Source organism: Cryptomeria japonica, chromosome 11 (genome assembly GCF_030272615.1).
Source record: "Cryptomeria japonica chromosome 11, Sugi_1.0, whole genome shotgun sequence".
In the NCBI taxonomy this organism is placed as follows: domain Eukaryota; kingdom Viridiplantae; phylum Streptophyta; class Pinopsida; order Cupressales; family Cupressaceae; genus Cryptomeria; species Cryptomeria japonica.
The window spans coordinates 429,220,867-429,233,657 of NC_081415.1; the positions used below are offsets into that span (position 1 = coordinate 429,220,867).

The 12,791-nt window shown below is 38.3% G+C and overlaps 1 protein-coding gene across 2 annotated transcripts in view; it reads right to left on the bottom strand.

The window, feature by feature from the left end:
- LOC131073658 (ubiquitin carboxyl-terminal hydrolase 2) overlaps window positions 1-12,791 on the bottom strand; it is a 133,233-nt gene that overhangs the window by 51,200 nt on the left and 69,242 nt on the right. For both annotated transcript variants that reach the window (XM_058010157.2, XM_058010158.2), the window contains exon 3: window positions 11,463-11,509. In XM_058010157.2, coding sequence (XP_057866140.2) covers window positions 11,463-11,509 — 47 coding nt within the window. The remainder of the gene's footprint in view (window positions 1-11,462; window positions 11,510-12,791) is intronic.

Sequence of the window (12,791 nt, forward strand, 5' to 3'; positions counted from 1 at the left end):
AAATCCCAAGGCACAAATCTCGAGGTGCTCATTAGAAACAAACAAAAAAAAAAGGCACATGTAGAATAAAGAGCCAAAATAATCTACAGGTTTTAAAAACCCTACCCACAAATATTGAGAAGTTGAAACCCTAGGGCGTGAGGAAAAAAGAAATTTTGTTGTAAACCCACGAACAACCTTGAAACCCAATGCCAAATCATGCAAAAAAATGATGCCAAAACCCGTCACCAAAAACCCTAGATGAATTCAACAAAAAAACGTCCTAGATCACAAAGAAAAATCCAAAATTTGTCTACAAAAGAACGACTAAAATTGTCGCATGCCAAAAACACCACACCCCGTCACGATCTTTGAAAGGAAAAACCGTGTTTCTACTGTAGAAACCAGCGCCACGAATTCCCAGAGAAATGTGCGATCTTTCTCACTAAAAACCCACGAATCTTTAAGCATAACAGGCACTGAAAACCCATGAAAATGCAATTTTCAAAAACGCAATAACCAAGAAAAATTGCATCACGCAATTCTCAACAAGACCACATTTTCAAAAGAAAAAAAGCCCACGTTTTAAACAAATGATTTTCAAACCCTTGTGATTTACGATTTTCACAAGAGGAAAAAACCCTCGAAAATGCCAAAACACAATTTTTTGTTTTTCTTTTTTTTTAAATCGAGAAAAAAGAAAAATTATTTAGGATCAAACACGAATTTTATTGCTCAAAAAATTGGCCAAAAAACTAACCGGCTTTGATACCATGAAATGGTAAATTGATTGATGTTGAACTAATGAAGCGAAGCAAATACATATAGGCAATTTACAATACAATGTTTCTAAATGAAACAATCAGTTGAGAACTAACTTAGAAACTATCTAAGAAAACTAAAGACGACTAAATAAACTAAATGATCATTAAATAATTAATTAATTACTATAATACATTTGTGCTTGTCAATATGGAATTGCCGCTCAACATTCCTTGATCACCCTTCACAAGCGCTTGGAAAATTCCTTGATTACCTATTGATTGGTCTCGCAAGTCCAGAACTAATCCTTAACTTCATATCGATTGCATCCTCTAGTTTGGAACTATAGGACTCATAGGTCCTATAATCCAGAACTATAGGTCTCATGGGACCTAAAATCCGGGACAACCTTGTTTTAGTGCCCTATTGTCCAAGAATTGCATGCTTTAGCGCTCACCATTTTGTAGAATTAAAACTTTAAAAAATAAAAACAAAATTGTTCTTTTCAAGTCGGTTTACTTGAAACAATTCAAATTTCAAAATTTTAAAACACCAATGTCTAGGTCAGCTAGATCAAAGAAGGTTAATTTCAATCCTGGGAATGCTATAAATGTGAGATCTAAATTTCATTTCAAATCATCCTAAAGCGAATTAGGATCAGACCTAAAGTTCGCATCAGACTTAAAGGAGCTGAGTTGAACAAACAAATGTCTAGGTTTGAATTGTGTTTTCGAGGGAAAGAAGTTATCCCATATTTATATGCCTTAAAGCAATGAAATTATGCTGGCCGACCTGAGGGAGAGACGATTAAAACTTGGAAATGAAGTGTAAAATATAAGTGAGGGCCGACTTCAATTTAAGAGTTTAAACTTTAAACACCTCCAAAGCATGTAGAAAGGGTGAAATAAAGTTGCAAATCGGGTATAGAAATTGGCCGACCTCCCTTGTTGTATAAACGCAATCACCCTCGGAGCGCATATGAACAAAGAGGAAAAGGACTCATCTCTCCAAATCAAATCGATTCATAACAATTCTCAACAAAGCAGAATACAAAGTGCAAGTTTCAAGTAGATCAAAGGCTATTTAACAGCAACAAAAGCGAATTCATCAGCAGAATAAGTGTGATTTCTGCAAGGGAATCAGATTTCAAACTATGCATTGAAAGGCAAAGAGAGGGAGCAATCAGATCAGAAGCGAATGGGAGATGATTCATGAAGAAATACAAGCTATCTACATGCAGATCTGAGCATGATTTTTGCACCAAATTGAGCAGTTTTTAGACCTGAAAGAGGAGAGTTGCAGCAGCAAGGGATGCGAACCTGATTAGGGGACATTAACATGGTGGATCAAGGTTAAATGCAATGGTTTAAAAGCACTTTTCCAGAATTGAATGGTGCATTTCCAAATTCAAAAAAAAATCTTTTCCAGATCTGAAACATCAACATTTCAAAACTCCTAATTGTCATTTCCAGATTTTGAAGGGTGTTATGAAGCGAACTTTAAGCATTGTCTTGTATTTTGCTTACTTAGGGTTTCATTCATAATCAATATTTAAATGTTCTCTTTATCTTTTTTCAGGTCTGATGCAAGCAATGGTGTATGGATCATGGAATGAGGGATTTCACAACATGGAAGAGGAATAAAGGTTCAAGTTCGAAAGAAGATAAAGATACAACTTGAAGAGGACAACATTTACAACATCAAGATTCACAATTCATCGAGGCGACTCAAGGGAATGGATTTCAAAACAACCCGAGGGATGAAGGAACTCGACCATGTGAATGAAGATAAAAAGAAGGATCTCACAACTTGTTGAGGGAAGTAGTTCAAGATCTTGGAGTTGAAGATGGGAATGCATCACAAAGAAGGAAAATTCCCAAACACGAGAATGAAATGCAAAACATCACATGAAGAAGAATTCCCGAATGTGAAGATGGAAAAGTGAAAAGTGATCGAGGAATGATGGTTTCAGAAGAGTTAAGCAAAGTTAGAAACTTGATCATCAAAATGATGCAATTTGGGAATATGAACTATCACAATTCGTCAGGAGGTTCGATAATGTTGAGTATCATGAGATATCTATGCTGATGTGGCGCCTATTCACCTCAACCAATCAAGTGATGCCATGTTGACATGTCCAAGTTCAATGAACCTGACACATCAACAACTGTACATGTGAAGGGCGCTAAATTCAATATACCCAACCTCATTTCTCACTGGTCTATGTTCAAAGAAGGACATGTGTCCAAAATATTGTAATTTTCTCACTGGTGAGTGAGGTGTTAGTTGTAACTAACCCTAATGGGGGTTTGTCTTGAATTATCTTGGTCATTGATTTGTAATCAATCTGGGCCATTCATTTGTAATCAGGGGCTCTGTTGTTCTCAAAATATGATTCCCCTTCAAACTTCTTATAATAAAAGAATAACTCTGTGTGTGAGAGAGAAGACAAGGAGAAGGAAATTCCAGAACAACATATGACAAGGTTTGATTAACCTTCTACACTTCAAACTTGTCCAAAGTTCAGGTGGGTATACCTTTTGTGAACTAAGTTCACACTTTTAAAAAACAAATCCACAGTAAACCAATCCGAAAACCAGTGGATCTTATCACCTTAAAACCAACTGAAACAAAGAAATAAAACTTGTACTCATGTTCAGTATTGACCTACAAGATGTGAAAAAAGACAACCGCAATAGATACCAGTGCCTTATCCAAGCCACAGAGTCATCTAAGTTTAAACAATACTCCCACAATCAAATATCTCCACACATCCTATCAGCTCGGCTTCTACAGATCCCCACATATGCCTGACATACGTAAGAATCTTACTAGTACCAGACTAAACTGCATTTATCAAATTCAAAGTATCCCACAGAGAATTTACTGATAGAAATGATTCCCGCGTATTTAATTCCCCTCCTGAAGAGAAAAGCTAAGAAGCACATCTACTTGAAGTCGCCTTACAACCCATATTCAAAAGGAATAACCCTAGATTACTCAGAATGAAACAGTAAATATTTGCAAACATACTTGAACACAACACAAAGTCTAAGCTCAAAACCGATGGTCTGTGTATTGATATTATTTTAGTAAGTATTACAAAACATTTGAATGTTCTCCATTAAGACTTAGAAAAAAGCTCAGATAAATTTCTGCAGCGTTTCCTTACAATTCCTTGCGATCCCTCTTTTACTAGTCCTGGTATCCATTTATAATAACATGGATGCATACATAACTTCGGACTTCCCTAGGGAAATTGTTACAATCATTACTTCTCTCAAGAAGTAGTTACAAAACCTTTTCCAAATGCGGTTACAAGTCCTTTTCAACGTCTGCGGCTTCTTCTACTTGTTCTATTGCAACCTCTTCTAACTGCTCTACATCTAGTACTGCATATTTTCTTGTCCACTCCTGGTATACATCATCAGCAGGCCACGAGAAGTTAATCACTTTTCCCTTTGTCTTGGCTAATCTTTTCCAAGAATTCCTCATTTTGTTAACCTCTGAATTTAGAAAACCATAATGAGATTTGATTTTCTCAATCTCCTCAATTGTTTTGATAAATATGGAGGCATCTTCTGAATTAATAATTCCTTTTATTCTTAATGACAATTTGGCTTCTAATTCGTTAAGCCATATTTGTTTGTCCTTTAATTGAGTTGGACTGGCAAAACCCCTTGGGAGTAATTCAAAAACTTGATCAGTGTACTCTTTCTTGTACAAGTTGATCTTTCTATCTGCATTATCTACTCCTGCTAACTTTACTAAATCCTTTGTCATATCATAAGTAGATTTAATAATGGGGTCAGCCCCTGCCCCATCATAGGATACACAAATAAGTTCTATATCCTGCTCTCTGGGTTTCCACTTGTCAAAAATAGACATTAGAACAGCCTTGTCTCCATTTAGCTCATTCCACATGTCCAAAATCTTACTCATGTTGTTGTACATTAGTGAGGACCCTATGGTGTCAGCAAAACTTAAAATTGTAGCCCTTACTCTCTCTTCATATTTCTTTGCATACAAGGCCTGAGCCTGTTTTAGCTTCTCCAATTCATGGGGAGTGATCTCAATCAACTGGGAACTAGAAGGTGCTGGAGATGGTGGGAATTCAATAATGGGGCTGGTAGGTGGAGGCCTTGCAGGAGAAGAGGAGATCATCAATGTTGAGGACTCACCTTGATGGTATTGTCCTGCCAACTGGCTTTGTAGCTTGGCAATGATGCTATCTTTACCCCTTACCTACTCCTTGGTACTGTTATAAGCTTTTAAAACTGTCTCCAACTTAGCTTGGAGATTTGCTTTTTCCTTTGCCTCTCTTTCTGCTACTGCAACACTAAACTTTGCAGTCTCTAGAACAATGCTAGCAGCTTCCACCACCCTAGTGCTTTGTACTCTTTTCACTATCATACCTCCAAGGTAACTTGACCCTGGAGTATCCCTTTTCTTTTTATTCTCATCTCTTTTCAAGGATCACATGACCAAAGCAGCATCATCCTTGCTGAAGGTGACTCCTTCCATGGGCTTAGTCTCTTTCCTTACTGCCTCTAAAACCAAGGCATCTGCTATGTCCCATTCAAGGAGAATAAGTACACCAGCCTTTGCTACCATGTCTCTTCCTTGCTCAGGAGTGATGGTCTTGAACTCAGTAGTAATCTCTTGCTATATTTCTTCCTCCACCACAGCCGAATCCTTGTGGGGCTTCTCACTCTTCCTCTACTCACATCTAGCATTGAAATGATCAATATTCTGCTTCCACACGAATTGCATGAAAGCTCCTGATGTGACTAAGTTGCTATCAGCTAAGAAATCTTCACTGGCTTGTTTAACATCAGGATCCAGCTCCTGGCCTTTGAACTCATCAATAGTTATATTCATTTCAGCATTAAGGGGCTCTTCTGGCATTCCCTCTTCTACTTCATCATAGGTGTAGGCTATCTCCCCAAGGCTGCCTAATTGTAGTAGTTGTTCAGCTGCTACTTGTTCATCTCCTATATGAATAGGGGATTGAGATGGTGAATACAAGGGATCATCAGATTGCACTTCCTTTCCCACCCTTTGCTTCTTTGGGCTCTCCTGAATATCAATGATTTCTTGTATTTTTCTCTTACCTTTTGAAGTTGAAGGCTCCCCTGTTGTTGGTACTAACACACTGTATTTGGACCTTTTATGTAACACATAATCACCTGGAGGGATTGTTTTGGCAGATGTAGACCTAGTTAAACTAGTTTTTCCTTCTCAGGATTATTTTAAATCACAGCCTCCCTTTTTTCTTTCAATGTCTGCATCACATCTTCAAAACAAAGAATTAAGAATTTTGCCTTTTCTTTAAAGGGGTGGAAACTGGACAAAGGATCATAGCTAGTGTCAAATTGGTGCACAAAATCTAAGGCCTTCTTGTAGGCCACCCATTTCTCTTTCCTCAACTCTTGCTCATCCAAATCGAACTCATTCCTGATTAGGTCCTTAGGGAATTGAAATTGATGAGGTCTGCCTCTACATACTGCCCTTTTCCTGAACATGCCGTCGAAGAAATCTTCAGGGTCGACACACCTTGATACTGCAATTGATAAATGATAGGGTTGAAGGAAATCTTCAAAACACATCCAACCCCCTTTAGTTATGACAAACTGATGTGCTATAGTTATTGTAGGGAAAATGGTCCCTTTACCTCTACCTGTTAGCTCTACCTCTTGCACACTTCCAATCTGCCTGAGGACTTCTGCAATTCCTATTTTTAATAGGACCTGGTAGGACAACAAAAATGGAGTACCTCTGAAACCATACACTCTAAAAACTATGGAAACAGGGTACAAGTACATATCACCCCAATTATGGACAATTTTTATATCCTTAGCAAATTCCTTTGGCCCAAGGAATTCTAAAAGAGCTTTAGGGACTCTTGGATTTTCTGAGCATAAAAGAGTCCTGATCTTGGATGCAAAGCACTTATCAAACCTTAAGTAGCTAGCATCTTCTCTGTCCCATGACAGCACTGTGCTCCACAACTAAACTGGCATCTTCTCTCCATCCTTTTCTTTTACTAGATCCATTCCATTTGCAAAGTAATCTCCACCCTTAAATAAAAACAAGTGCATGAGGAGGGAGTACCATCCAAAAGGCCTGTCCACTTTTCCATTTTTTATCCCTATCAAACCTTCATGGATGGCATCAGTGATATAGGGTGCATAATCAAATGTCACTGCTAGAGAAGGATTTAAAATTTGAGCAATCATTAGCATGTAATGAGTTGGCATGTTTGCTTCAGCATCCTCTCCAAAAATTTGGCAGAGTGACCAGTATAATCCCTTGGCTCTCAGAGTGAATAGATTTAAGGAGAAAGGCTCCATAGTATTGGGTCCTACAACAGATAATCCACCTATTTTAACAAAGAATTCTTTAAGAGGCCCATTCCTAAGGTGATTCCTCTGTGCATTGTAAACCTGAGCCAATGATTTGAAATTGATGGGTTCCAAATAGTTGGACACTTCACTAAGCCCGAATGCATTTCTGAACTCCTCATCATTAATCTCAATGAGGGTTTTTCCATTTATGTCCCTAATACTCTTTGTAATTAGGTCATAATTGTGTGCAACCTGAGTTAGAAGGTCCACATCCATGAACACTCCAGGAACTACCAATTTGCCTACATCCAACTCCCAAATGTTGTTCATTGGGGCTGAGGAGTGTCTCATACCAAATCCAACTTTAAACAAACCCAACCCAAACAACCCTATCTGCGGGTCTCTCAGCCAATTGCCTTTGTCATACATTCCGTCTCCTATTCTTAAACGAGGAGCTTTTGGCACCAACTCTTTAGTCTTGGCTGCCACATTAGTTGACATGGTTAACTGCTCCAGAAAATCGTCACAAATAGCCCTCTCATGGTAGCTGACTTTCCCTGAGAACTCCCTTTTAGGTGCCATCTCAATAATACTATGCAAGTAGATTAATTACTAGCCATACCAGTTCTATAACAGATCAAAACCTCGATTTAAACAAACTATCAAGTAATTGCTAAGCAAAAGCACGAGAGAACCTATTCTTGTCTTGAAGAAATCTGCTCTGCACCCGCTTCTTCGCAACAGCTCTTCGAAATGATGCCTACATTCAATTGATGTGAGACCATATACGGCAATCGGGCTCTTAACTGCAACATTGATACAGCATGCTTCGGCCGTCCTTTCAGAATTGAATTCATGGAAGAATTCGAAAATTTCGCTCCAACGGGTCATAACACACCTGTGTATTTTCTTTTCCGCTCTTTCGCCATTTCGCAGAGCATAACATCCTTGCACGTTCAACTAGCGAAACTGCACTGGCCACTAGATCATATCAAACTTGCACTGCCTTTACCCTTTTACCTTTCCTCATCCGGCAACAAGCTAAAACTCCTTTCGCTACTTCGCAGACAGTAGCCAACGTGCACTTTAACCCAGCGAAGCCACGCCAGTCGTCCGATTGGATGGAACTTGATCGGTCTTTATCTCCGTTTGACCTCTTTACCTTAATGTCGGGCCCTACCTTCTTTTCGCCACTTCCCGGGCCTTAACCTTCGAGCATTTTCCTTTCACGAAGCCGCGCCAAGCGTTAGATGGAACTCTAATCACTCGGCCTTTAACTCCAACCGGGACACTCAACCTTTTTAACTAACCACGCCTCATCTTGACAGCTAACGGTTTTCGCTATTTCGCAGATGTTAATCCGCTTCCATCTTTGGGCCACGAAACAACGAGAAGCGTTGGATCAATCTTGAGATGAATGCCTTTTAAGTGGGCCCTTTATCCAGGTACTACTTACCCCACTTGTTCACTGGTTAACAAATGCCACGTGGCACTCGGCCATTAGCCCTGGAAGCTCCTTCAGGTTCAGTTCTGAGTCAGCCACGTGTCTTACTTCACTATTCCCACATAACCGCCGATTACACATAGGCGGGCCCTCAGTCACCTTTAAAAACCACGTGTCACTCGACACATCATTATCAAGCCCCACAAAAAGCAACAACTGTCATGCCACGTCATGCCTTCATGTGACTTGCACCTGTCTTTCGCGACTTCGCGAACATTAATCTCCAGTTGGTTTGCAGCCACGAGGTCACGAGAACCGTTGGATCAAAACAGAGTTGATCGGCCTTTACCTTTATGCCTTGCCTGTGCTGTGGGCCCACCGGCCCTTAATCCTCAAATTTAACTCGCTGAACACTTTGATTTTCGGCCACATGTCACTTTCTTACTTGCCACTTAAACCAGCTAGACTGCTCACTTGGAATGCCATGTCATTTTCGCCACTTCGCGAAAGCTATTTTCCAAGCATCTTCATCTTGCGAAACTGCGCTGGCCGTTAGATCTCGGGGACTTGCACATTTGTTATGCCTCTTATAAACCTCCTCGCCCGGGCCCATCAACCTTTCGCCATTTCGCGAAGAGTAAACTACAAGCATCTCTCGGCTGCAAAACAACGCGGGCCGTTGATCTCTTTCAAAACTGACCACCTTTTAGACAAAGGAGAAGTCTTCACCACTGGGTCCCGCCAAACCTTTTCGCCATTTCGCGAAAGGTAACTTGCTTATTTCGGCTGCGAATCAACGCGAGCCATTGGATTCAAAACGAGATGGAGTCTCGTTAAGCTGGTCGTCAATGCACGCGGTCAAGCCTGCTTTTGCCTTTCGCTATTTCGCATAGCTTAACACACCAGCAACTTCGCCTAACGAAACAGCGAAAGTCATAGATTTATCTGAGAGTTGCACGATACTTACGGGACCCGACAACATTTAGGAAAAGGCATAAGAGATAGGCGTAAATTTTTACAATTATTTAACGACCGCCTAGGTAAGTAACAAGGGGGGGACACTTTACACGACTTAAAGACCCATTACTTAAGTGAATAAAGTAATGCAGAAATAGAACCTAGAGGGTTTTTTATCAGACATTTGAGCGATTAAAAACTAAACCCTTAACCCTTAAAGACCTAGAACAAATTTGAAGCAACTAATAGCATACCTGACTCAAAATTTCAAAACTAAGCCAATCATGGGAAAAGAAAACCCATTTCTTAAACAATGATAAAAGGCTCTATATAAGGCTTAGTCTTATCATTTGTAAAAGGTTAATAACATAATAATCAGAGAATAGTTAGAAGTAGTTAGCAAGCAAAGTAGGAGGAGGAAGCTAGAGATTGTTGCCAAGATTATGTTGAAATCAATACATTACTACCATTGAAGCTATGGTGAATCTTTGTGTTGTGTTTCTACATTTTGCATGGTTTCTTGTTACTTCTCAAAATTAGTTGAAGTTCATTGATTGTAATGGAGAAATGTGATGATATTTGATGGAATTCCAATTCATACCATTTGGAATTTGTTGATTGCAAATTACAGTGTATGGTTAGTTTGAACCTGATTTAGCACTAGTTCGATTGTGGATATTCATTTGGATATTGCCAATCTTGGGTATTTAATGAATGTTAAAATATGAAAATCCTTCGTTCTCTTTGGAGATTGCATTAGTTTTGTGTAGTTGTTTCCTCATGGCGAAGCAAGGCTTGATTATGGAATCCATCTATCAAAGCATCATCTATTATCATCATTGTCCTTAGGTTTAGATTAAATTTTTCTAACCTTGTCTCTTTTGTCTTTTCTTTTCAAGCCAATCAGTTAGTTTCCACGTTCCAGCAAAATGTAAGTCCCTTTGTGTTACCAGCATATCACATCAATACACTGATTTCTATCCATCTGCCATCAGTAAAGTCAATTGTTCACATTGTAAACCTTGGGGTTGCCTTATTTGATCACGACATTTAGCATTTGAGGTTTCCATGTTCAAGAGAGGATAGAATACTCAGTATTTTATTCTGTGTTCGAGGTGTCATAAAAAACACATCACCAATCATCCTTATTGGAATGGATCCAAGCACCGATAATATTTTTATTGTATTCAAATTGTCATTGTTCTCAAGTTTCTATATAGAAAAGAAATGTTTCACTTTTAAACTACAAGGAAGGCAAGAGGATCTCATAGATTTGGTTGGCAGCATTATAATTCCAAATATTTAGTAGTGGCTGTTTCTTATAAAGCTGACCCAGACAAAACCTAAGACCATATAATCTTAAGTCAAAATAGAACACCCAATAAAAAAAGGCTGGTCTCATGTTACAACTTCTTATAAGATAATCAGTCATCTTGGTGCATGTAAGAGAAATCTAGCACCAATACTACAATTACACATACAGTGCACCTTGTTCAGTCAGAAAAATGGGAAAAATAAGAACTTGTACATCAGGCTCATATTATTTTTGGGTTGAGGATAGAAAAATCATCCAAACCCAGACCTTCGTGATTTATCATAGAGAATTACATAACACTCTTCAGAATGTGATGGAAGATACATCGGCTGCTTTCATTTGGTCATTTAAGTAAACAAGGCTAGCATCATCAACATGAAAATACATCCATTGAGCCTAAAACTGACTTAAATTAATACAACCACATAGCCTCTTCTATATGAGTCTGATTTGCCTGTATACCAGTTAGTTAGATACACCTGGTCCTCTTTCTCATTGCTTCTTGTGCTTTGTGGTTTTATTCTGAGAGCTAGAGCATTTTTGGTTTCTTGTTAACAGAAAAATTATTTACCCTTAAAAAAATAGCCTTGTATTTAAAAAAGAGCGTTTCACTCCATTTAAAATTAGTCATTTCTAATCATAGCAAAACCATAAATACCTGAACTCCTTTGACTTGCATATGTTGAATAAGTTCTGTGAACACGCCTGAGGGTGCCATGCATCCAAAAGGTAAAACAAATCCTCAGAATGTTTCAATGTTCCAGAAACAAAAGTAGTATCTTATTTTTGACATATGCCACTACTAGATTCGTTCCTATTCAATTTTGATGATTGATTAAAACAATGCAAATGAAACAGGCATTGCCAAATGTAAAAGAAAACACTCAATAGATTCTAGACACCAAACTGGAATATTGAATCATTTACACCATTTTAGCCAATAAAGAAAATAAAAGTTCAAATAATCATCAATCTCACCCACTGCATGGCCTTCCTCACCATAAATCTTAGGCATTTATATGAATATCAAGACTCACCCATAGTTACCCAAGGACTTGTACCCAGATCCCCAGCACTTGCCTCCCATATAAAAAACATGTCCATATCTCAGAAACCCACATGGAAACATCTCCAAATTAGGAAGCTTCAGATAAAAGTTCTTTAAACCTCTAGAAGACTTCTAGAAGCATGAAGCATCCCTTAACAAATGGAAAACTTCCTCTAGAGGTTTCTCAGAAATATCATATAAATTACATTTGGTTTCCCTATAGCGATGATATGTGGTTCAGAAAAGCTAAAAGAACTAAAGAAATACACTATAGGCTTGTAATTTTCTATTCAGTAAAAAATTACCAGTTTTTTGTGGTTGAAAATTTTCTTATCAAATCCAAAGAAGTAATAGTAGAAAGAGAAACAAGAATAAGGCTTAAGATGTAAGCATGCATTGAATTTTTATCACTTGGTTGAAAATATGGTCATCTCCTTTTGTCAAAGACCAAAGTTGAACATCCTTTTGTCCTCCAACAGATTTTTGATAGACTACGAGAATACAAAGTTCATCTAAATCCCAAAATATGTCTTCAATGTCATCACAGAGATGCCTCCTAGCAATATTAAACAACTTCAAAATCTACAAGGTAAACTCCAAGCTATTCAGAAATTTTTCTCACAGGTTGCCGATAGATGTCAACTATTCTCAAACTTATTTAAAAACATAAAGTTCCACTAGGATGAGCAATGTGAAAAAGCATTTGGTTGCCTCAGATAATATCTTGCAAATCCCCCAACACTTGTCTCAATTGTTCATGCCAGACATTTGTTGTTATACAATTCAGCCACTCAAATTGCCATAGGAGCTCTCCTAGCTCAGCATGATGATCAAGATAAAAGAAGTGTTGTCTATTACTAAGGAAGACTCTTGTCATCATGAACTCAAGTAACTCTAATGGAAAAAACATGCTTCCCTATCAATTTTGCATCCCAAAAG